Genomic DNA, 25277 nt, shown 5'->3' on the forward strand with positions numbered 1-25277 from the left:
GGGCGCCCCGGTCCGTTGGCGTTAAAAGGGTGGCGGTGTTATTTTTGGGGGGACACACAGAGGAAGGAGAACTCGGCACGCTACCGCTGAACTCGGGTTTTAATGTTTCTCCACAAACGGTGAAAAATACTAAAGTACAGACAAGGAAGAATCATAATGTTGTGGCCAACATTATAAATACGGAATTATAAATTTAAAACATTTTTTTTCTGGTTTAAAAAATAAATCTGGTAGCAAACGCGGCCGGGCGGCGTCCGTCTCTAGTAGGGTCGGTCTCTGCGCTCCTGGCGGTGCTCGCCCCTGCGAGCGGAGGGAGAAGCCGGGTCAGTCGCGGCACCCCGGCACCCCGCCCCAGCACCCAAACCCGGCCTGCGCCCCGCTGCCCCCCCGCCCGCTCTCCCTACGTACTTGTCCATCTTTCCCGGCCCTCCGCGCCGTCCGCCTCTGCCGCCGCCTCCCATCTGTTCCATCAGGGGTCCCGGGGGGCCCCCGGGGCCTCCGCCGCCGCCGCCTCCTCCTCCTCGCCGTCCGCCTCCTCCGTAGCCACCCCGATCCATGCCCCGGCCCCCTCTGAATCCACCTCTGTCTCCACCGCGGCCACCTCTGAACATGCCACCGGGTCCCCCGCGGTCCATGAGGCCACCTCCTCGCCCGCCTCGCATCCCCCCGGGGCCGCCTCTACCGCGGTCTCCGCCTGGGCGAGAGGAGAAGACTCTCAGAGCGCTCCGAAGGGAGAGCCAGCCCGCTCCGGACGCTCCTCCGGCCGGCCAAACCCCACCCCGATGAACCTGGCATGTCCAGCTGCGGCGCTAAAAATGGGAGAAGGTGCGGGAGCGGTTGGGAAGCTGGAGGGCCACCAATGCGAGGAGGTCCAGGAGCAGTTGGGAAGTCTGGGAGCGGCTGGGAAGCCCAAGGGCCACCAATGTGAGGAGGTCCGGGAGAGGTTGGGAAGCCCGAGGGCCACCAACACAAGGAGGTCCGGGAGCGGTTGGGAAGCCCAAGGGCCACCAATGCGAGGAGGTCCGGGAGCAGTTGGGAAGCCCGAGGGCCACCAACACAAGGAGGTCCGGGAGTGGTTAGGAAGTCTGGGAGCAGTTGGGAAGCCCAAGGGCCACCAATGCGAGGAGGTCCGGGAGCGGTTGGGAAGCCCAAGGACCACCAACACAAGGAAGTCCAGGAGCGGTTGGGAAGTCTGGGAGCAGTTGGGAAGCCCGAGGGCCACCAACACAAGGAGGTCCAGGAGCAGTTAGGAAGTCTGGGAGCGGCTGGGAAGCCCAAGGGCCACCAATGTGAGGAGGTCCGGGAGAGGTTGGGAAGCCCGAGGGCCACCAACACAAGAAAGTCCGGGAGCGGTTGGGAAGTCTGGGAGCAGTTGGGAAGCCCGAGGGCCACCAATGCGAGGAGGTCCGGGAGCAGTTGGGAAGCCCGAGGGCCACCAACACAAGGAGGTCTGGGAGTGGTTGGGAAGTCCGGGAGCGGTTGGGAAGCCGGAGGGCCACCACCGCGGGCGGGGAGCGCAGCAAGCGCACCTCACCCAGCTTCTCCTGGAGAGCCGGGGCTCGTTAAGAGGACGCTGCCTAACGAGGTGAAAGGGTTGCCTTGGGGAACCAAAGTGCCGAAGACAGCCCCAGGGAAGAGCCTCGGCAGCTGCAGAAGAGCGGGAAAGCGCGGGAGAGACGGAGGGCAGAGCGGTGCCAGCCTCCATTTCGCAGCCCAAGGAGGGACCAGGCCCAGCCGCTCCCTGGAGCCCCAAGCCAGGCTCGGGGCCGCTCCCTGGACACCCGGGTGCCTCCCGCCCCGCCGCGAGCTCTACGTACCTGGAGGGGGGAAAGGGGGTGGAAGAAACCCTTCCGGTTTGGGAGCCTTGCACTGGTTGCACTCCGTTCGCCAGGCGAAGTTCTGGTTTCCGCACCCCCTGGGTAAAAACACCAGTTAGCAAAGAGCGGGAAGGCGTTCCCGGCTGAACAACGCTCGGAAGCGCTGCCTGGCCGTCAGCCGGAGAGCACACGGAGAGGGGACACAAAAGCTGCTCAGCAGGGCCTGGAGCGCGTCGGCCGGGCTGCTCGCTCAGCCACAGCCCCCCGGGCAGCGGCAGCAGCCCTCCCTCCCTGCTCTGGACCGGAGAAAGGCGCTTCCTCGGAAGACCCAGCAAGTTATTTTGGGAAAGACCTATTTGTCCCGGACAGCAGCTCAGAGACAAGGGCCCCTCCGCGGGCTCTGAGGTCAGAGACGGCTGTTGTCACCGCGCGGGAGTGACGAGAGAGCTGCCAGGCTCCGGCGGAGCTGCCGTGACGCGCGGAGGACGCGGGCAGCACGGGATACTTACGGATTGGGACACTGCCAGTCGCCAGCTCGGTGCTGGACGCTCCCGCCGGAGGGGTTTCCCCTGGATCCCCGCGGTCCTCTCGAGGAGAAGCCACCCCTCTCTCCACCTCTGCCTCCCATCCGGCCCATGGGGCCACTGGGGCCGCCGGGCCCCCCCGGGCCCCCGGGCCCCCCCGGACCTGCAAGGAAGGCTCCGTTAATGCCAGGAGGCACCGGCCACGGCTGGAGGACGGGGCGCAGCTCGGCGGGAGCCGCACCTCCGGCCGTGCCCCTCGGGGGCTGGAGGTTACCTCCGCGGAGAGGGGGAGGCATTCCCCGCTGCTCCCGGGGGGGCATCCCGCCTCGCATGCTGTTCATCGGGCCCTTCTTCCGCGCGAGGGTCACCTTGAGCTTGCTCCCCTGGAAATCCTTCCCTAGGAGGGAGACAAGGGCAAGACATTCACCTTGCGCTGCGAGCGTCCGCCGCTCACCGCACCCCGGTACCACACCGCGTCGTTAATCACAGGGAAAACGTTACCCTAAGTGTCAAAGACGGCAGAAGGCAAAATTCCACCCCTGGGACTGAGATAAACTCCCGCTACAGGAGAGGACAGGCGAGAGAAGCCCGGGCAACCGAGGATGACCACAACCCAAGCACCACGCTTCTCTCTCCCAGTTAAAACCAGGAACTCCTCAGGCAAAAGCTGGACCAGCGGGAGCTAGCCTTCAATGACTACGGTCCTCCACGCACCGAGGAGGGAAATGCTGACTTTGGTCGAACAATTTACTTCCAAGAAAGAGACCAAAGCGATTCCATCCCAACACACGCCCCTCATACTCACCATCAAACCATTCGACGGCTGTTTTGGCGGTAGACGGGTCATCGTAAGATACCGTGGCATCTCCTTTCGGTTTGCCGGTTTCTTTGTCGATGTAGAGGTTTATCATAGGCTGCCCAGTCCTCTTGTTCATCTAGCAGGACAGCAAAACGTCACCTCAAGTCACATCTCCCCATAAGCTGAGCGGGGGTTTACTCTGCTCTGTTCTGCTTTTGACTTGAGACAACCGAGCCTCATTTTGGCGACTCCGTGGCAGAAGAAAGGGCCGCTCTGGCTTACCATGGGCGGCAGCTACTGCCCAGACAACCCAAGAAACGAAGGAACCGTCCTGGAACGGCGCTGCCTGGCCCGGCAGGCCTCTCCCGTGTGCACCTGGCAGCGCAAGAGCCGAGCTGCAGCCTCCCCACATCCTCCTCCGCTCTCCCCGCCACCCCGACCCCTCACACTGTCACACGTCCCACCAGCGACGGATCCACAGAGGCACGTTTCCTCCACGGCTGTAAGCGCCGGTGCTTCTGCAAGTCTAACCGCGCTGCTGGGGGACAAATCCCGCAAAGGTTCTTTGGGAAAGCTTGAGCTACAGGCCAACGCCGCGCTGCGCTCATCCCACTGCCCAAGCAGCCAGAGACGCGCCCCGCTCCTGGAAACGAATCGTTAAGCGGAGACGAGCGACGTGCAGGCAGGGAGGAGGCGGGCGATCGCTTTCCCCCAGGCCCTACCAGCCCGAGGCCGACCCGCGCGCACGCGTTCCCTCTCACCTTGACAACACCGCACTGTTTGAAGAAGTCTGCCAGGTCCTCCAGGGTCACATTGTCATTGAGTCCCTGCACATAAACTGAACTGTTGTCTGAGTCCTCATCTGGGTCCATAGGTGGGCCTAGGAGATAATTGACGGTGTCATTGCAGGGAGAGGAAAGGCAGCGATAGAACGTAACGGAGTACTTCTCATCGCGTCATCCCCTCAGCCAGCCGCGGCTCAGCGAGCGTATTTACGAAGTGACCCAGGCACTGAGAGCGGTGACGCTCCACCACCTCCTCCACGCAGGCAGGCAGGCTCGCGCTGCGCCCCGCTGCCGGGCTGCTTCTCCCGCCGCAGCCAGACCCCCACAGCCACCCAGCGCGAGGAGACCCGCGTGGTTAAACCCCTTGGTTACGACGGGAGACATCCCGGAGGAGACGCGAGGAAGACCTTCGCGTCCTTTGGGCTCCCACACGTGGACACCCACCCCCCTCCTCGCTGCGCTAACCCCCCCTTTTCCGCAGCAACGTGCCGATCCTGGAAGGCTGACGCATAACTTCCAGACACGCCTGTGCAACAGGAAGGAAAGAGCTGCCCGGCGACAAGCCAGGGGTGGCATGAGAGGAGGCGACTGGCCCTGCGCACACCAGCTCCAGGCTAAGGCTGCCCGAAAAGGGCTTTCCGCTGAACCACACAGCCGCCGAGCAGCTCCCCCCAAAACCCCCCGAGCTCCCGCGGAGAAGGGGAAGCATCTCACAAACACGTGCGGTTTTCCACCAGTCCAGCTGTTCTGATGAATCGGGAATCAAGAAAGAAATGAAACGGGCCAGAAAGAGACTGCAACCGGCCGAGCGCCCTCGTGCTCCTACGGAAGGGCACGCCGTGGGGCCGCGTCTCCTGTGGCTGCGGCCGGAGCAACCGCCGAGCACAGAAGTCTCAATTTCACGAGCTCGGGAGAGAGTCCGAGCAGTTATGGGCAATTACCTAAATCAAGGTCCGGTCCTTCTTCCATGTGTCCTGCCATTTGGGAAAGAATCATAAGAAGCCGTGTTAGTGCCCGCCTGGCAGGCTGAAGAACCGACACACACAACACTATCTACTTATAACCACCATTCGATGGCGCTGGTTAAACTCCAATTGACCTGCATTGCAAAAACATCAGCAATGCACCTTTTACTTGGTGATGGGTTTGCTATTTTTAGCAGCCTTTCAAACCATTAACCACTATTACACTTCTTTTTCTTTTTTGTTTTGGGTTTGGTTTTTTTTTTAAATGCTTTACCAGGCCAATCAGTTTTACGTTCATTAATAAAAAGTTACTCTACAAAAAATTTATTAAATCCAAACCATTTCTTTTTCCCCAAATTACAGAAGTGGTTGCTCAATTCTTCCAAGTTACCCTGTGTCCTGTAACCGCATACCCCTAGGCATCGCCGGCAGTACCCATTACAGTCTTGTTGCATATGTCATTTTAACCACTTAAACTAATAAAAATTACACTTTGTTCTAAAAACTGACTGCAATTTTTTTTTTTTTTTAACACTATCCATTGTAATGCTCAAAAACTTACCACCAGGCTTATTGAAGCCACCTCGCTCTCCAGCGCTGCTGGGGGGATAAACGAAGAAATGAAGGCCTTTCCCTTTACAAAGCCAGTACCGCTCTGAGCCTCTGCGGCTCACTGGGAAGAAGGGCACTGGCTAAACATCTCCAGACAATGCATCTGTCTCTCTCTCTCTCATCTCGGCACTATGCCTTTCTTCAGGGCAGCTCGCTCAAATTTCCTTTACATATACGCAACCTCGCTTGTCTGGTTTTAGGCACCACTTTGCTGTCGGTACCCTTGCATTACTCGTATGGGTATTATCGGTGCAATACTTGGCAAAAAATGTTTTCGAGCGTTATAAATCGGGCTTTTGCTTCAGAGAAATCGTGGGGTCGTTCACTGGTCAACTCCCTCCCCTCCGTGTGTACATAAAGGTGCACCCTCAGCCTCTCGCAGCAGGAGAGCGAACCGAGCCCGCGGATCCCTGACATTAACAGTGAAAAAGGTAGGAGACAACCATACGCGATACCTACAACACAGTTCAGATGACATTTCCGCTAAAAGCCTCGGTATAAAGCCATACATTCAGGTCGCTACTGAATTTAACAAGTCTCTGTGGAGGGAGGACTTACAGAATACAGCGGGGGCTCGAAGGCCTGGGGTGCAGCTTTGTGGACACAGACCAGAACGGAAGATTTCGGCACGCGCCAATGCAAACTGACGGCCGCAGCTTTCGTCGAAAGCTTTGGCTGAAGTGTTCAGCTAAGGCTGCTTTCAAGCGCTGGTTAATTAGGAAAACGCCACCTGAAAAGGCTTTTGACGTTTCTTGCTCTTTTTGGAGAGACAAAAAGCTGTTTGGAAGGAGACGAGCAGAGGAGGGAGAGCACCGCCTATTTTCTAGCAAGTATTGCACCTCTAATACTGGAAAAAAAAAAGTCGTCAATACACAGTTTCAAGCTGTTGCATGCAGCTTTGCCTCCTTTTGTTAAAGTACACACCATTTACGTAATGTCTCTCTTTTTAAACACATACGTTTACACTTTTTAACGTTACACAATTCTAAAGTAGTATACCTCCTCTGGTTTTATTACCAAACAACAAGTATGCAGTTACCAAAGTTACAGAAGGATTCCATTTATACAATGAATACATTTGGTTAAAAATATTCTATGTATATTTTTCCTCTCCATATGGACACCGTGTCTAGTCCCACTTTTCATTATGCTGCCGGCTGAGTACTGAGTACGGGTACTTTTTAAGTACTGAAGTGTATACAAGGCTCTCACTTTGTAACCTGTAGCATATAAATGCGACAAAGCATGTTAAAAAGTTTCCATGTTTAACAGCCAATGAAAATATAAAATAACTGAGTCAATGAAAAAGGGCACGTTAATAACATCGAGCTCCTTACCTGCCGGAGACACTGAAATCCATCACCACAGCATGCTAAGAAGGGCCGAGTTCCCCTACCTGCCCCTTGGCGTTCAAAGGAAGGGCCGCCTTTTCTATGGACAGCAGAAAGTCTACGTCCATAAAGCAGGGTGCCCTTTGCAACGCTCTAGCCAGGTGGAAATCACTACGTACGCAATTTAAGCTCGGGTTAGGGGGTGAAATCAGAGACAGGCGACAAATCTTTTGCATGAGAAGCTCCGAAGGGGCTAGAAATTTTAAGATGTGATGATAGACATTTCAAGTGTCTACATCTACTTTAAACCATTAGAGATCAATACATCATGGGTGAAATCTTTATGCAGAAGCGTGGAACTCTGTTCCACTCGAGCCAATTCAAGCCAGCTGCGTTCCAACACAAGCCAGTCTTTGTCTTCTATTTCCATACAGCGGGAGTTGTATTTCTCCGATAAAGATTTCATGCCACTTCAATTCATTTCGACAGAGCTATGCAGAATGGGACCATCGATCGCCAAACTCTGGTTGCCACCAGGTTGTAAAAACACCTTAAGAAGCCGCCCCCGGAGGAGAAGCTGCAGTTCCGGCTGCCCTGCCAAGTACCGGGGCTAGCACCGCGCACGCCGCGCCACACCTCCGGTGCGCACCCAGGGACACTCTGCATAGCTCTGAACGACGGTGTGAAGGGATGGAACACACACAAAGCTACAGCTTCCTTCTCTTAGGAGCCTTGGGGATTAGTCCTCCTTCCTCGCCGCTAGCAAAGCAAACATCACAGACAGGGAGAGACACGCTGCTGACCTGAAGGCAGAGGTTTACCAAACCAGATTTTGCCATCAGTTAAAATGGCCAAACTGATTTAGACCACCCGAAAGCTCCGAGGGGGAGCGGTCCTGGGAGCCAGGCCAGATCTCTCTACTTTCTCAGAGTCTTCCTTCACGCTCCAACCAAGCTCTAAGTGTTCTGGCCGCTCCGAGTCATGGCTTGGACAGCAGCAATCCGCCCCAGGCATACACTTACAGATGTAGCTCCGCGTGCTACTGCTAAGGTGAAGAGGCTGACGGCGTAACACGGGGCTGACACGAGGCTTCTGCCTTGTACATACCTGAACTGTCAAGATCCCACTACTGAGGCACAGGGAGTGACTCCTGGACCTGGCGGAAGGTTTGTGTGTGTTCGATCCGGAGTTACTGTTAAACCCCACAGAGGATTTCACCTCTGCGCGACCACGAAGGGAGCTGAAAGTTCCAGGTTTAGCAATACCCTTAATTCCACCCCCCCGGGGCCCAACCAGCCGCAGGACAAAAAAAATAGATCCTGCTCCTATTTCCCCTAGGATAGTATTTCCATGGATTAGAAGCAACGCTGCTACAGAGATGTTCCCCATGGAAGTACCGTCGGGAACGTCAACCTTTCAGTCCCTTCTTTCCATTTCAAATCCTATGGGTAAACCAGAATTAGATAAAAGGAGAAAAGATTTGCTCTTACCCCATTCCACCGCGTCCTCCTCCCCGCCCACCTCTGCTCATGCCTCCGCGATCATATCCCCCTCTTCCCCTGCCCCGGTTATCAGGGCCGCTCATATTCCGGTTCTCTCCTGGGCCTGAAAAGCCTCCGGATTCCTGTCCGTATACGTTCATGCTGCTGGGATGGTCCTGACGGAACGAGCCTGAGGAAGTTTGTAACAAAAATGTCAGGGAGCTGCAGACAAGAGTGGGTCGAAGCTGCCTGGCCCCCCTTTTTAAGCCCTTTTACCTGCCTTCAGCACCAGAACGTAATCACGACCATCATTTGCTACAGCGCTTACCGCAACAGCGTTAATTTAAGGAGAGACGGGCCGCTTTCCGTTTGCGCAACGAAGTTTTACGTTCGGCCTTACCGCTCCGAGCTCTGCAGAACGGTCACCCGGCCAAAGGGAACCGTTTACACCAAGCCTTGCCCGCTCCAGCCACAACGGTATTGTGTGCTCCTGTGTTTTTCAACCACCCGTTCGCCTTCGCCACGCTGAGGGGAGGATCGCCGTTTGCCGCTGCACCAGGCGAGCCGTTTTTCAGCGGGAAAGGGCAAAACCCAGCTACGGCAGGCTCTCCCTTCAACACAGCTGCAGGCTTTAGACCCAAAGTAACGCCAAGCCTCCTTCAGAGACGGCCCACCCCGCAAGGGCAAGGGGGCCGGACCCTCTCCTCCGCAACCAGGCAGCTCTGCTAAGCGCACTCACTCTGTTGGCCGTAGCTGCTGCTCTGCTGACTGTACTGGCTCGGGGCCTGGCTGTAGGATCCCGTCTGGGGCGGGTAACTAGTCGGCGGCGGCTGCTGCCCGTAGCTGCTTTGCTGGCCATAGCTAGTCTGTTGTCCGTAGGTGCTCTGTTGCCCGTAGGTGCTCTGCTGGGAGTAAGTGCTCTGATCGTAACTGCTGGGCTGTGTGGAGGAATAGCTGGAAGACAAAAGCATTGAAAAGATGGAAAGATGAGCCAATTCACTGGCAACGTGCGTTAGGCTGCAGAAGTGGCTCACGCTAGAAGGTAATGCAATTATCAGCCATATGTAGCGGCGTTAAATCATTTAAAAAGGTGAAGTCATCTGATGGAGGCTAGTCTGGTGGCAGGAGACGAAACAAAGCTGGCAGACTGCTAAAAGAAAAATTCCTGCGACCGGTCACAATTTATTCGTACCTCCAGAAAGAGGCGGAAGTGCCAGGGCGAAATATCAGTGGCAATGCAGGTAACAGGCTCCCCTTCTGCCTCGGCACAGAAATATTTTCAGCCGATGGGTAATAAAACAGTCCCCCTCACACATCTCAGGCTTTGAGAATTTCAAAATATACACTTCAGAAGTCAGTATCAGCATATTAAAGACACCTGAGCGGAAGAGGTGAGCCCCACGTCAAAGCCGTGTGAAAGGAGGCAGTAAAAGGTCGCTATAACACACGCCATATCTAGGAAATGTCTTCAAAACGTTTGTCATTGTTTCACCTTGCTACTGCAGGTGACATTTATGCCCTCAGTCCCAGCCGCAGCTTCCCTACGACAAGAAGCGCCCCAACAAGAACCTCACCTCCCTCCTCCCGGGACACCAAACCTCCTTTTACATCCGTTCGTTTAAAATCCCTCGAGAAGAACCCTTTTGCCCAAGCCAACCTGGAAGTTCCCAGGCCAGCTGCACGAGGCTCAGCCTGCCGGGAGAGTTACCTGGTAGGAGGATAGGAGGGAGGCGCAGTGACCGGCTGCATCGGGTAGCTGGCAGGCACCTGCGGATAGCTGTAGTTGCTCTGTCCGTACCCGAGGCTGGGCTGGCTGTAGCCTGTCGAACTCGATTGCGGCTGGCTGGTCTCTGCTGGTTTGCTGCCATCCTGGGGTCTGCGGAGCGATATTGAGGAAGAAGGAAACGTGGGTGCAAACCCCCTCCTCTGGTAGCAGCGAAGGCGCTCAGATCCCCCCCAAGACAGAACGGCACTACCTATTTCTTCGGGTAGCGTTACAAGCTGGCACCGCATAGGTGTCAGTCACTCTGGCAGCAGCTAATATATGCTCGTTAAACACCATAAACATTTTAGCAGCTGCTGCCTGGGTATTTGCACACCCCCTGCCATCGGGAAAGGCCCAGGCAGCAGCCTGAACAGAGAGCACAGGGTACTACAGCTCCTCTTCACCAGCTGGGTTATGAAACTGAAGGCGAGGGATTCAGACTTTGGCTCTGGAATCGAGTTGAGGATGTGGAACGGCCGGGAAAGCGGTCAGCAGCACTGCCCCTTGGCTCGAGCTGGTTTTGCACAACGCTTGGAAACGAATAGCTCAAAAGCAGCCAGAAATGTTGTCACAGTTAAATGCACCATTGTTTGCTTTAGAATCCAGTGCAAGCAGATATTGCCCCATATACGTTATCCGATGAAAGGGAAAGGACGTTGGGGGTTGGACTAGATGACCTCTAAAGGTCCCTTCCAACCCAAACTATTCTATGATTCTATGTTTAGTATTAACTCTCAAGGCCTGAAAATAAAGAGAACCCTTTGCATGTGACTCGCATGTCCCCTTCTTTTACATTTGTCCCATACTGTTTATAATCGCTAAGCATTTATCAGAGCGGAGTAAAAAGAGTTAAGCTACTTCTGTTGTACAAGGTGGGAAAAAATTATTTGAAATGATGTCAGGATTCATACTTACAAGTGTAATCTGACAGATACGGACAGAGCTGTGCCAAGCTCCACCTCTCCTTACTGGAGTGGTTGCTACAAACATCAGGTAAATGAATAAAGCACTTTTTACTCGTTACTGAACAGGTTTCCATTATGTATTCTAAATCTTTCATATCCTGAGCAAACAATTAAACTAAATATACTATCGACAGTGCCCAGACACAAGAGATTTAAAAAGGAAATTGTCGACAGCATGTGCATCCACTCTCAAAGTCACAGTACGTAACCGTATCCTGGCTGACCCTGTGACTCAAGATCAGACCAGACCGGTCCATTTTCTGTTCCACGTCGTGAGTCAAGAGCCCATTTTTGCTGCTTGGTTGCTCTCCTCATCTCCCAGTAACAGTGCTGACTCACCGTGCCGGAGCAGAACCTACCTACGCGGCTTCTCCCAGCCCTGAAACGCCGTGGGATCGGATGCAGCAAGAGCAAAGCTCAAGCGCAACAAGCAGAGAAAAGGTTTGTAAGCGAAACCAGCGGGCCCCAGTTCCGCTGGTGGTGTGCTGGGGCTCTCCCCAAGAGCAAAGGCGACCTTAGGAGGAAGAGAGGAACCAGACGTTACCTCGCGGGAGCGGACGCTGCTGGCTGCTGCCCGTAGGCCGGGTAGGCAGGCTGGGTGCCGTAAGCGGACGGTGCTGCGTAGGAAGCCTGGGTGGTGGTAACCGTAGCGGTGTTAGTATCGTAGGCGGCTGTGCCGTACCCCTGGATGGGCTGACTGTACGCCGGGGGGGCAGTCGGGGTGCTATAACCTAGAACAGACGACAGCCTCATCAGATTAGTTTGGCGACCTTCACTCGTTACATTTCAGACTATTGCACTTCTGTTGACCGTTTATCAGACCTCGGGTACAGCACCGATTTTACCGCTGCAAAAATATCACAGATAATCCGACAATGATGAACTAACCCACACCGCCGCTTCGCTTTCCTCAGAGAAACCCCCTGCCCTGGGAAGCCTCAGCCTACAGCCCCAGCTCTACCCTCGCCATCCAAAAACCACGCTCCGAGGAGCTTTCTGGAAGCCACCCTTCAATCAGCATCCAAAGGCTGTTTGTTTACGGCTACCGAAGCTCACAGCTAATGTAATAAAGCGCACACAGGGCAAGCTGAGGCATGCAGCGTCTTCTGAACACAGGAAGACTAAAGAAAGCTCCCGTTAGCCCTGAAGTAAAAGAAATCCAATTGATTTCAGAAGTACGGTCCCATCCTTTCAGCTTTTTTTGAAAAATAAAAGCACGAAACGGCACCAGGCTGACTTGACAAGTCTTTTTGAGCCATTTATGAAGGCTTATTTTAAACCAGTAATTCTGGAAACAAAAGAAAAGCACTTCACATTTGCTTTAACTTAAGGGAAAGGTCAAAAAAGACACGCAAGATAGCTCCTGACGTTTTATGTACCTTCGCTTTTCTTAGAATTTCAGTCTGTTTTAGGCAAGAAGCTTCAGAGGTCATACATTTACTTCTGAACAAGTTTACATGAACATCCAAGATCCCAAAACAGCTCCATTTAAATTAGTCTTTCCAGCAGCCGCCGCTGTGTAATTCAGCCGACCATTTGGCTTGTCACAAAGGTGAGCTATAAACCCGGCATTAACACGGTGGCTTTTTATAATTAAGAACCTTGCGAGCAGGTTTTCGAGTTACGAAACGGAGACTCAGATGAAAAAAGATCAATTAAAAATTTTGTTAGCAAAAGCTGACTTACTAAAAATATAAAGCATCGATTGCCAAAGAGCAGCCAACTGGTCTCAGTCTTATTGATGTGATCTTAATTGCATCAATTAAGGTAACAGCTTCTCCATCGCTACTTATTTTTAATAAACATAGGACACTTGTGACATACTCTTCCTTCTAATTATACAGCATGTTAGGCAAATTGTGCGGTAGCTTTTTATTTCAATTCCGTAATTTGCAAAACAAATACGGTTCCAGCAGAATACAGCACGCCCTCCCGAAGCACCGCGGTACTTCCACGTCTCGCTGTCCCTGCTACAAAATCAGGACCCTTCCCAATGGCCCTCTGAATCAGCGAGTTAAGAGGAAGAGAAGTGAGAGGAGGAAGTTTGCACAGCACATTAGTTAAAAAACCCCAAACTTCAGCTTTCTGTCCCGAGTGACGCTCTTGACTTTTCCGGTTAGCCTCAGGATCCTGCGGAAGGGGACACAAGCCTGTCCGCTCTTGTCACCGGCAAGAGCCAGCCTAAAAGCCCCTGCCCGCTCCCACAAACTTCGCTCCTCCTGCCCTGGGCCCCCCACGCTTCTCACGCTACCACCCTCCCTCTGAAGGCTGCAGGCTGGCTTCCACATCGCAGGGCTGCCAACCTGGAAACGCAAAAGCGAGAGAGTAAGCTGGTCTCCCACCAGGAAATAACTGGTGCGAATCGCTAGCAAATCGGTTTTCATGGTCATTATTCCTTTTTGCTGAGGAGCTCTCTGAAAAGCAAAGTCCTGTTCTGAGCGTTGCTGAGCAGGGTGAATGGGATGATGCCGAACGGGATAAAATGAGGAGGATTTTTAGAGCCACGGACAAATTTATACAGTCCAAACACTTAAATGTCAGCCACCACAGCGTTTCCACAGACAGCGCCGACACCAGAAGTTAAAGGACTCCTTATTTGAACTGGCTGAAGCCTGACCGCTTACTAAAAAAGCCTGCTGTTTGCATAAGTACAAGTCTGCAGAAAGTGCGGCGAAGCCACAGCCTTGCCCTAGGCTGTTCTCGTCAGACTCGGAGCCGTGGGGTGTTCCTCCCACATCTTCTGGGCCCCCTTTCTCGGAACCGTTACTGGCAGCACTAACCTCCCAAATCAAGCAAGCGAGCGGGTTTGCTAACGCCTGGCTCTGCACAGTCAAAAGCGTAACAGGGAGGAAAAAAAAAAAAAATCCTGAATTTTAATGCTTCAGCTCTAGATGGAGCATTTCCCTTGTGCAAGGGTTTGTACCAAAGAAAGAAAAGGCAGAGATTTAACATCCCACCGGTCTAAATTTTCATTTCAACAACTTACCCTCAAGAGCTGTCTTTTTGAGGGGGGCATTGACATTACATCGCTTCTCTCTCCTCCCCCCACCAGTTAGTAAGATAAAGGGCGAGTCTGCAGAACAGACACTGTAAGAAAAAGGTAACAGAAGAACTTTGATAACCTGCTTTAGCAGTCCAGTTACGTGGCTCAGTTTCCTCTCAAAGTATCCAAGCCTGCAAGCAAAACCCTTATTGAAGTCTAGGAATTCTTCAGGCGGAGGAGAAGCTTGCAGGATTTGGTCCTCAGAGAACATCAACTGAAAATACTGGATTCAAAGAGATTTATTCTGAAATAAGCAGGCTTCACATCAGCTAGCAGCAGTTTTTGAAGGCTTCTCCCCGATGCAAGCAGTTATTAAAAGCTACCCAGGGGGTCTGCGTGCCCTAAGAGAGCCGACTCCTGTTTGGCGCGCGTATCTTCTACCAGTGAGGGTCTGGAGAAGGTGACGCAGGGGCTACCCTCTCTCTGCTCTATTTTGGTAGAACAGATTATTGTGGTAGCCAAGACTGCTATAGGTGTGTTCATTTCAAATTCTAAATACATTAGAAACTTAAAATATACATAACCCTAAATTTCACAGCTAGAAAGTAGGGGCTGGCTGTCTTTAGAGAGTAATTCCCACTTAGCTACTTAAAGGAGATTCATATTTGGACATTTGAAATCAAGTCTCTGCCCCCAAACATTGTTAGAAAGCCAATAACCCTAACAGATGCAGCTCTTTATTTACGCTCGTAATTCACGCTTATACACTGCAGTGATTAGAGAGCAAACCATGACCACAGATCTAATGGTACCGATTAATCCGCTAATCCAGTTGGCATCCGGGAAGCTGCAGAGGAGCCCGCAGGCTCCCGAACCCCTCTTCTCCGTAACAACCCCTCTTCTCCCTAACAAAGCAACAGGGCCACTCCGAGACACCTTTTCCTACAGCCCCGGGGAGGGAAGAAGCGCAACCTGGGCGGTAACTCTCACCGCAGGCGGCCCAGGAGTCAGCGCGAGGCTGGACGGCAGAGCGCTTGGGATGGAACGGTCCCCGGGCAGGCTAAAAGAGCCCTCGTCCGAGGCTCTGAGGCGATGCAGAGGAACCGTCTCTGCCGGTCCCGCAGAGTCCCGAGAGGGTGTATCTGCACAGGATTTCAATTTCCCTGACCACAAGGGCATCTTACCCAAAAAACAGGCTGTTAAGACAAAAAAAGGCACTTTGCTTTTAAGTAATTGCAGAGGTCCCGCTGCTACAAAAAGGCGATGCCTAGGAAAAGTAAATTGAGATTCAACCGTAGTAAAAATTGCACGTCTCTTAGGGCGTAAAGATGTATGCCCCAGGCAACACCCCGGGCTTTATTTAGTGTGAAAGGCAGAGACGGAGAGAGGGAGACAGGCTTTAAGCACTGTCAGCCTCATCTGCACAGCTCTGGCTCCTCAAGGAGAGGCAGGTGTAGGAAAAATAAATACAACCTGGCACTCTGCCTGGAGAGTAACATCAACAGTTCTGCCACAGACCAACGCTATGCGGACCGAGGCAAATCGTACTTGAAGGTCTGATATGATCTGTTGCTTGACCACTTCCTAAGTTTTCCTTTTTTTTTTTTGATGAAAAGAAAATGAAGCTTTTTGACTAAAAAAAAAAGAAGCTGTGCAGAAAAGGTGACTAATATTATTATTCCTCCAGCAAATATACTCTTAAGGGACAAGCGAAAACATAAACAGCGCAGCTCCCTGCGACGCCTGCAGGACTGGAGTCGACCGTAAAGGATGAAAGGACTCCAACATTCCTAAGAAAGACATTTTGGACGTCCACAAATCATTTTTGATGCCAATTTATGTCCATATACTTTTAGGTGGAAGGAAAAAACCCTGTAGATAACCCACAACAACACTGGCTGAAGGGTACTGGCTCTCATTCTGCAGGACGTGCGCTAACTGCCAGGCAGAAACTGTCCTTATCCGTGTAAAGATGTTAAATCTTTTAAGTGCCATATAACTGGACAGACCACAGGTTAACAGTTTCTCTCCACCTCTTCCTTGTGAAGCATTCCTCAACGGCTTCTGCGGCCAGATACCCCATCGCCTGTCTGTCCCGGTATTCCCTTGCTTTGGGAAGTATTTCAGAAAGCTCCCGCTCTAACAGATGTTTATAATGCCTCTCATCGCAAAGGATGAATCTGCAGAAAATGGTACCCAAGGCATTACTCGGAGGAAAATCTGCTTCCTTTTTCAAAGTCTCCTGAACATTCAGTCCAAATATACCAGAACTGAACGATGTCTCAACAGTTTCTTTCAGACATTAAGACACTCGTATGTACAAACCTCCAGTTCAAAGACCGCACGCTGGAGTAGTTTACAGCGCATTAATGAGCATGTGACGTACGCGTCTGCACTGGAAATCCAAAGACAATATGGAACATGCAAAGGTGGTGGTCAGGACATCTGGATGCGTCTAACCATGCTGTTTACCCTTTAGGAAACGGTAGGACAATGGGGTTAGATTCACCCGAAACGTCTCGGCACGGCTGTCATTAGCGCTCAGGAAGCTTTATCCACGAAGTACACCACTTGGAGACTTTACAGAGATGTGGAGATGGCAAACAGCATCGCAGCCTAGCAAATTCTTACTGTCCTTGTGTGTGCGCGCTCTGACGCCGGACGTTTTTAGCGCTAAAACCAAACGACACCTAAAGGGTTAACACCACGAGTTTAGACAGGATGAGACAGCATTTTCCATGCAAGAGTGAGCAGGATAGTCAAACCTGTACTGGTCCCTTCTACTGTGGGAAGCACAAGACAAAAAGTAGAGGGTACACTATCAGAACAGGCATACATCACTTCCACTGATTTGATTTTCAGGCAACCGAAGCGCTGAGGACACAGGTTCTCAAGAGCAGCCAGAGCACACGCTCCCGCAGAGCGCTGCTGCGCAGCTCGCGTTTGCTCTGCCCTAAGCACAGTATGCTCTGCAGCCATGCTTAGTTCCACAGCACGAACCAGCACCCAAAACGTCCCCTGAAAAATTAAAAGGGCGTATTTATTTACTCCTTCTCAGCCCACCCGCATCTTCGTATCATTTTAAACCGCCCTTCGCGCAAGGCAGGCTCTTGAGGAAGGCAGCCCTTTCCACACCAGAGCTGCGCAGAGGAATTCAGCATGGTTTGGGCCAGAGTTCCCCAACGTAGACTCAAGCTCAACTCCCTCCCCAGGATAAGTCAAGCCTTGAGGGCACGGGGGCTCTTACCGGTCGGAGGCTGCCCGTAGGACGTTGCATACGCGGTCTGCCCGTACGTCGCAGTCGTCTGGGGCTGCGTGTAGCTGACGTCGGTGGGTTGTCCGTAGGTTCCGTAACTCTGTTGCCCATACGTCTGCTCCAAAGACGAGACAAGTTTAATTCACGAACAGGAGTGACTCACAGGCGTTGCAGAGATACACACAGACTGTTTCAGTGATGTACACAGACTGGGGGATCTGTGTTACCCGATGCACTGAAAGCAATCAGACTCAAGCCAAGGCTACTGTGAAAGTTTGGGCGCTACTGCAAATTTCAGTTCAGCTCTGTAATGAAGTCACAAACACAGTTTTTCAATGCCAGAACGGGAGGGGCAGCCCCTTACCTTTTCACAACACACCTCTGCTCTACGTAAAGCAAAACACGAAAGCATCCAGCTCCTCGTAATTGCCTGGGCACCCACCAAAACTCACAGGCACCTCCCGAGGGCTAACCTGAAACACGGGGAGTGGGACTACCCAGAGAGCAGAACTGCACGAGGTAAAACAAGTCAGCCACTTTGGCATAAAACCGCTTTAGCGTTCACTAGAAGAAACCTATTTAAGGTTTCAGTGACGTTATTCTGAATATTCTTCACGTCCACTGGCCAATAGTTTGAAAAATAGGAGTTTACGTAGGCATCCAAGGACGGGATCGGCAGGAGCATCCAAGGGCTTGCCATCACCAAACTACCCCGGTTACAGCTATTCCCGTCCCGGTGCCTTTGCATTCAGTGAGAGATCAGCTCTCAACTCGCACCTTCCCTGGAACTCATTTTCAAGTCAATTTAGACTATCGCTAAAGGACCGCTTCCACCCATCGCCTGGCTCAATCCTGGAGGCGGCACCGCAAAGCAACTCCTCAGCCGTGGCCATCCGATGGGCAGCGCGGCGTGGCTGGATTAGCACAGGCGCTGCAGTTTTACCAGCTAAAGAGCTACCTCAGCCCCGTGCCATGGGCAGCCGGCTCAAACTTCAGGCACCAGCCAACTTCCAACGGCTTTGGGCGGGCAGCTGTTTGGTTTAGGATAAAACTCTAGTTACAGCTCAAGAACCAACATGAAGACAGCTTTAGTGTCCAGATTCTCAAAGGGATTTACTGACTCCTGTGGGAGCCTGGAACTTAAACACCTTTTGGGATCTAAACCTGTGTTACTTGTCAGCCAGCCTCCCTGAACTCAAGTCACCGATCTTAACCAAGGGCAGAAAAGCCTTGACCAGATTGAGTACGTCACCGTCTGTGGAAGCTCACTACGCCAAGAGGCAGGGAACACTGCAAACCTCCCGTGGCTATTTGCCTACAGCTGAGTTTAGTTGGTTTAGTCTCACGCTAGAGGACGTTGCTGAGGCCTTCTGTTCTTGCCAGTCTGCTTGCACTTGTCCTTCTGCCTAACCTGCACATTTGGTAGCAGTTCTTGCAATTGTTCTGTCTCAAAATACTTCTTCAAAATAAAAGTTACTTCATTTAAGCTGACACAAATGCCCGGACTGAAGCTGTGCTCCTCCTGTAACACTGGTATTTTTGACAAAGGGCCTTCTTACCCAGCCGCAGGAACAAGCGAGCGCATATTCACGCAGCCTCGCCTGCCTCGGACTGGCTGGCGCAGGCAGCACGGCACGGGCAGCCTGAGATGGCACAGGAGCTGCTCAGCCTCGCAGCACCAAAGCCAAGCTGTTGCCACAACCAGAATTAACCGATTAAAAGCTGCTCAGTAACGCTCCAACACGACAATGTGGTGGGTTTTATCTCCGTAACACAGACATACTCTTGGGCAGCAGGATTTTCCCGTCAAAAATCTCTCTAGAGACGGGGGAAAATTAATCTACACCACTTTTTGAGGACGGAAGTTTACCTTTGAAAACGTACTTGGGAGTGTGTATACAAACGTGGTTTTAGTAACTTGGATTCTAAGGATTAAAAATAAGCATGGTTTAATTAATCTCTTAAAGATCATTATAATTTTGCAGTCTAGCCGACTGAGAGTATTAATAGTTTTAGCAACAATGCCTCCATGAAAAAATCTATTCCCTCCTCCTCCTTTGCCCAACTGCTGCAATCTCACAAATGGCAATTCCCCCCCATTTTTTAGGTTTGTCTTTCCTACACCGCCGAGTAAAACACCCACCAACACGGCGGTGTCAAACATACACCGAGAATGAGGCTTTTACAATCCCCTTGACAACAACCACCTTGGGCTCGGATATATTAACAAAGAAAGGGACTGTTGAGGCTCCTTGACGTTTAGGTTGTTTTCACTCTAAGAAAAGAGTTCAGGCTGTGTGGGAAGCTGCAAGACAACTTTTAATGACAAATTTTGATGTTGCCGCTCAGCATTTTTCGTGGCTGGCGGAGCCCCGTGTAGTTTACTGGAAGCCACGTGATTCAGCAGCAGTTATAAAACCGTCCCGTGTTTTACCTGGGTGGTCTGTGCATATCCTTGAGCTGGCTGAGGTGCATAGGCGCTGTAGCTGTAAAATGAATTTAAGACATTTATGATGCATCCCCCTCTTTCTGACTTGCGCAAAACACGTATCACAAGACAATTTTCACATCTCCAAATGCTTTCTGCTGAAATACTGTGGCAATACAAAATCTAAAAGCTAAAGGAAAACCATAGGGTTTACAAACATACCTGAGTTAAGACTAAATCACAATTATTATGTACTTATATTACATCTTTTTAAAACGGAGAGGATAAGGCCATAATACTACTTACCCCTGCTGAGCTGCAGCTTGGCTATAGGTACTATAATCTGCGAGAACAGAAAAAGAAAGAGGGGAAAAAAGGTTGACAAAGGCTTAACAAAATTAACAGCGTAAGAGCACAGCAGCTGGAACTTCCTCCTGCAGCTTAAAAGAACTGCTATAAACCGCTGGAAAGCCGGTTTCAAAAGAGTGTAAGGTAAATGCACTTTTTCAGTCTTTTTGAAGGAAACAAAACCTCTCTTCCCTTCATTGTTACTGCTGGTTTGCAGCAGCAACTTTGATCTCAAATGACCCTACTTTAATTTAACTGCCACCTTGGATGACACCCAAGGGGGCTGGCAGGAGAGTGTTTTGTTTTGGAACAAAAGAAACACCGGGGCTGACACTTACAAACCCCCCACCCTGGTTTCAAAGGGCCAGGTTGCGAGCTTTTGGGTCTGGAGAAACCACCACGCTTCACTCTATTTAACTTTCAAGGACACAAACAAATGGCTGGAAAGTTCTAACAGTCGTCCCCTAGCAGGGTTCGAGACGGGCAGCTGGCAGTAATTCCTTCCCCAAAGCCCCGATCCATGCCAATACCCTGATTTAGAGGAGAACTGAAATCCTGAAAATCCAAGCAGAAAAATCCTTGTTGAACCGGTTTGCTGGCGGGAATGGAAAATGCGTCCACATGGCAATTACGAGGTTATATTTGAAATGATTACAGCTCCTAAATGTATGCTTTCCCTCAAAGTCACCACCACTCCAGTTCCCATCCAAACGTCTAGAGCCAGTGATGAATTCATCACTCAGACCAGACCTTCCCAGCCGGATTCCAGCTCTCCCGGGACCACGGAAGTCCCAAGTACGGAGATCAGGAATGAGTCCAGACCTTGCTCGCATTGCTGCTCGGGCCACGGCATCTGACTGAGCTGGAGGCCGGACCTTAGTAGCGCTTTTCTCAGGCAGAGCCAGATTGTCCTGCGCGGGAAGAGGGTTTGGTGTTTCTATCGCAATCGCACCTCGGGGTACGCTGATCTCCGTTAGAAAACTGCAGATTATGAATTTGAGGAACCCAGCCGATGACTTCCTACAGCCTTCAGTCATCCCCAGGTTGTAAGGACCGCTTTAACACCTTTATCACCGTGTTTGCAACCAAAGGTAACAAAGCACCAAGAATCATTTCGAAAACCCTCTTTTCATACAGCAGAACCTCCTCTTTCCTGGATTCATCCCTAATAAAGCTTTACTCTCCTCCTCCTAACCCCTCTACACGGCTCTTCCTCCTTTGCACATAAGGAAGATGACTGAAATAACACGCACAACAAAAAGACGCTGAAGCGCTATCCAAAGGCTTCCACGCTCCTGAGACGCACCGCACAAGTTGTTAAACTACTCTGGCACCACTCCTGCTTTCCTTACAGGTTGTCATGTTTAATACTGAAAATTCTAGCTTGTTAAATTCAGGGTCGTTGCTCTTTTTTTTTCCCCAGTCTACACGGGGCTCTAAGCTCTGCTGAGTGTGAAAAACCATTAACGCCCATTCCCCCTCATCCATCCTCCCTCTCCCACTCCTTCCGCGTACCAGCACCCCTCCATCCTCCCCCACATCTCACCGTACACCCCTGCCTCCTCTTTCCCAAGCCTGTTCATCCTCCAGCCACCAAAACCTCCCTACTCCTCGTTTAATTCTCATTTTCTGCACCCCGTTGGGTTACCGTGGCCCTCCAGGCTGTTCAAAAATGGCCAGGCTGCTGAGCACGGACCTTCCCAACCTTCACCCCTCGCTGGCAGACCCCCAGCAACCTAACCACCCTCCCGAAGAGCTGCCGGGGCCTCGAGTAACGCACGTGCTCTTCAATTAAACACCCGCCACACAGCCCTTCTTACAGCCTTCCCCCAGTCCTACCTAGATATGACATTTTCCCCCTTTGTAGGATTTGTAGGTGTTGAATTTGCAGTTTGCCTCCGGTGATCCCTCTCTTCTAATTTGCTCAAATTTAGATGAACGCAAAAACATTTAAAAAAACCATATTATGGTTCATTTAGTTAAACCCATCTCCGGGCGTTTATTTCCAGTGGGAAATTAATTTTCATCCTTCTATTTCATGAGGCTCAAGAGCACAATAGCACGGCTGAAAATAGCAGCTCCCACGGAAGAACATTTCCATGTATTAAGCGGAAAGGCAGCTGTATTTTTAAACCCCATTTTGACAATTGCATTAGCACGTGTTTCTTTAGTAACTTTTTTTTTTTAAAAAAAAAACTCTCCAAGGTGGTATTTGCCATATTCCCTCACACTCCGTGGCCTGTGACACCTTCCGCTGTGGAGAGGTCCGACCTTTGGCTGTTGGGCTTTAAGGCTACTTTAAGGCTGATGTCGCCGTAGTTGGTAAGTCGCAATTTTGACCTATCGCATCCAGTTGGAGCCCTCCTGTAAAAACACGTTTCTTTCTATGATGCTTCACTGGTTTTACTCAAAGAAATCACGTTTGCACCAGAAACCGCCCTGAAGAGCCCCCGGAAAGGCCGAAGGCACGGAGGGAGCCTTCAGTAAGGACAGTGATCTCCCAAAAGAGCGTAACTCAACAATTCTTCGAGGGCTGCAGCACGGCGGATCCGCCGGTGCAACCAACCCTTTAACAAACGCCCAGGCGAGAGAACCTGGGCACTGCAACCCCAGGGAGGCTCCGGAGGGGCCCGGGGACAGCGGGGCCGGGCTGGGCGGGGACCAGGACGTCCACGAAGGCCGCGGCCCAGGCGGGAGGGAGCCCCTTACCACAGCGCGGGGGGCCCGGGCCCGGCGCCGCGCCTCGCCCCGCCGTGACAGGGCCGCGGCCCGGCCCCGCGGCGCTCCCCCCGCCCCGCTCCCCTCAGCCCCAGGCTCAGCCCGTCCTGACGGGCGCCGCTGCAGGCGGCCGGTCCGGCTGCGGCCGCTCCCGCCGCGGCGGTGCCCGCGGAAGCCCCGGGCCGGCCCGACCCCCCCGGCCCTCGCTCACCCGTCGACGCCATTTTCTCGCCTTCCTCCTCCGCGCTCCCAACGTCCGGCCGCCGCCGCCGCCCCGCACTGCGCATGCGCCGCCCGGCCCCGGCGGGCCGTACCACGGCGGCGACGCGGAGGGGGGGGGGGGGCTCGCGGCCGGCCGCGCACCCAGGGCTCGCCTCGCCCCGCCCCGCCGCCCTCCCGGCGGTCTCCGCCCTCCGCGGAGAACCGGAGCCGCCCCGCGCCGCGGCGGCCGCCGCTCGGGAGGGCAGCTCTCGCGCGACGCTGGGCGCTCCCCCCCCGCCGATCCGCGGGGTGGTACGGCCCGCAGCCGTTAGGGACCGTCGCGCAAGAGCCGTTCGGGCCGGGAGGCGGAGCGGGGGGGGCGGGGTCTGCGGCGGCGTGATGTCATCGCCGGGCGTCACGCGGTAGCGAGCGGCGCTGCAGCGCTGCGCGCGGGGTCGCTGCTGACGTCACACACCAGCAAATGGCGCCAGGCGCTGCGCGTGCCCTCCGTGCCCGGCGGCCCGGGGTGTGCCGCCGTGTAACGTCGTCGCCTGCCGTCACGCTCCAGCAAGTGACGCCACGGGCTGCGCATGACGTCACCAGGTGTCACATGGCACGTGTTAGCAAGTGACACCGCAGGCCGGGCCGGGCGTTGCGTGGAATCCCACGCTGTGCCTGGCATTACGCACTGCCCGCACGATGTCATGATGTGGGCATGGCGGAGTGACGTCGCGTGTGACGTCATGTGCGTCATCACCCCACCGCGGGGACAGCCCGGCTGGCGCGGCACCCCCGTGGGTGACCCTGTCCCCGGCAGCGGCCACCCCGTGTGTCCCCCCCCCCCCCCACCAGCACCCTGTGCCACCCCGCCCGCGGCACCCGGCCTCCCGCACAACAGGGGGTGCTGCGGTCTGCGGCATCTCCCACAACGCCTGCGTGGCACGGGTGGGTGTCCCGTGGGTGGCACAGTGTGGGTGGGTGTCCCATGGGTGGCATTACGTGGGTGGGTGTCCCAGGGGTGGCACAGTGTGGGTGAGTGTCCCATGGGTGGCATTACGTGGGTGGGTGTCCCGTGGGTGGCACAGTGCGGGTGGGTGTCCCATGGGTGGCATTACGTGGGTGGGTGTCCCAGGGGTGGCACAGTGCAGGTGGGTGTCCCGTGGGTGGTATTGCGTGGGTGGGTGTCCCATGGGTGGCATTGCGTGGGTGGGTGTCCCATGGGTGGCACACTGTAGGTGGGTGTCCCATGGGTGGCATTGCATGGGTGGGTGTCCCATGGGTGGCACAGTGCGGGTGGGTGTCCCATGGGTGGCATTGCATGGGTGGGTGTCCCATGGGTGGCATTGCGTGGGTGGGTGTCCCGTGGGTGGCACAGTGCGGGTGGGTGTCCCATGGGTGGCACACTGTAGGTGGGTGTCCCGTGGGTGGCATTGCATGGGTGGGTGTCCCAGGGGTGGCACAGTGTGGGTGAGTGTCCCATGGGTGGCATTACGTGGGTGGGTGTCCCGTGGGTGGCACAGTGCGGGTGGGTGTCCCATGGGTGGCATTACGTGGGTGGGTGTCCCAGGGGTGGCACAGTGCGGGTGGGTGTCCCATGGGTGGCATTACGTGGGTGGGTGTCCCAGGGGTGGCACAGTGTGGGTGGGTGTCCCGTGGGTGGCATTGCGTGGGTGGGTGTCCCATGGGTGGCACAGTGCGGGTGGGTGTCCCATGGGTGGCATTGCATGGGTGGGTGTCCCATGGGTGGCACACTGTAGGTGGGTGTCCCAGGGGTGGCATTGCATGGGTGGGTGTCCCAGGGGTGGCACAGTGCAGGTGGGTGTCCCGTGGGTGGCATTACGTGGGTGGGTGTCCCATGGGTGGCATGGCGTGGGTGGGTGTCCCATGGGTGGCACAGTGTGGGTGGGTGTCCCATGGGTGGCAGGGCACCGCCATGTGTCCCCTGGGTGCCCCTGTGGGTCACCACAGCCCATCTCCCTGTGGCCCCGTCCCACCCCACTGTCCGCCCCGTGGGACCCCCCCCCATCCCCACCCACTGTGGGCAGAGGGGACCCGCTCCAGCCACCCCCACCCCCACGGCAGCACCCAGCTGCACCCATGGGTGCCCACTCCCCCGCAGGGGGTCCCCCGGGGCGCGAAGGGACGCCGCAGGACACGGCTTCAGGGGGCGTTTAATGACCTCGAGGGTCCCCAAGCAGCGGGACGAAGCGCGCGGAGCAGCGGGTTCCTGGTCCGGGGGGGGGGGGTCCCCACCACCGGCCCCCCCAAACCCTCTTCCCCAGCACGGGGGTGCCCCCGC

The 25277-nt window shown here is 53.9% G+C and overlaps 1 protein-coding gene across 5 annotated transcripts; it reads right to left on the reverse strand.

Annotated features, from left to right (window-relative positions):
- Positions 1 to 206: 206 nt before the first annotated feature.
- EWSR1 (EWS RNA binding protein 1) lies at positions 207 to 23025 on the reverse strand. Of its 5 annotated transcripts, XM_059827497.1 has the most exons (18): positions 22989 to 23025; positions 20018 to 20054; positions 19718 to 19769; positions 17275 to 17398; positions 16793 to 16810; positions 11589 to 11775; positions 10023 to 10190; positions 9054 to 9268; positions 8324 to 8504; positions 5453 to 5487; positions 4867 to 4899; positions 3902 to 4020; positions 3147 to 3276; positions 2616 to 2738; positions 2327 to 2504; positions 1818 to 1915; positions 409 to 694; positions 207 to 300 (listed from the first exon to the last, which is right to left on the reverse strand). In XM_059827497.1, the coding sequence occupies exons 1-18, from the start codon at positions 22999 to 23001 to the stop codon at positions 261 to 263; spliced, it is 2037 nt and encodes a 678-aa protein (XP_059683480.1). In that variant the 5' UTR covers positions 23002 to 23025; the 3' UTR covers positions 207 to 260. The 5 variants fall into 5 exon arrangements, with proteins under 5 accessions (XP_059683480.1, XP_059683479.1, XP_059683478.1 ...); XM_059827496.1 differs by lacking the exon at positions 16793 to 16810; XM_059827495.1 differs by lacking the exon at positions 16793 to 16810 and having other exon boundaries at positions 5453 to 5490.
- Between the last annotated feature and the right edge of the window lie 2252 nt (positions 23026 to 25277).

This window comes from Gavia stellata, chromosome 21 (genome assembly GCF_030936135.1).
Source record: "Gavia stellata isolate bGavSte3 chromosome 21, bGavSte3.hap2, whole genome shotgun sequence".
Classification (NCBI taxonomy): domain Eukaryota; kingdom Metazoa; phylum Chordata; class Aves; order Gaviiformes; family Gaviidae; genus Gavia; species Gavia stellata.

Bases quoted from the DNA above. Each gene is read 5' to 3' on its own strand.
- EWSR1 (XM_059827497.1), bottom strand. The intron at 8,505-9,053 runs GTGAGTGCGCTT...AAACTTCCTCAG, and splicing joins CAGCAGCTACGGCCAACAGA to GCTCGTTCCGTCAGGACCAT. The intron at 1,916-2,326 runs GTAAGTATCCCG...GTTTTTACCCAG, and splicing joins GACTGGCAGTGTCCCAATCC to GGGGTGCGGAAACCAGAACT.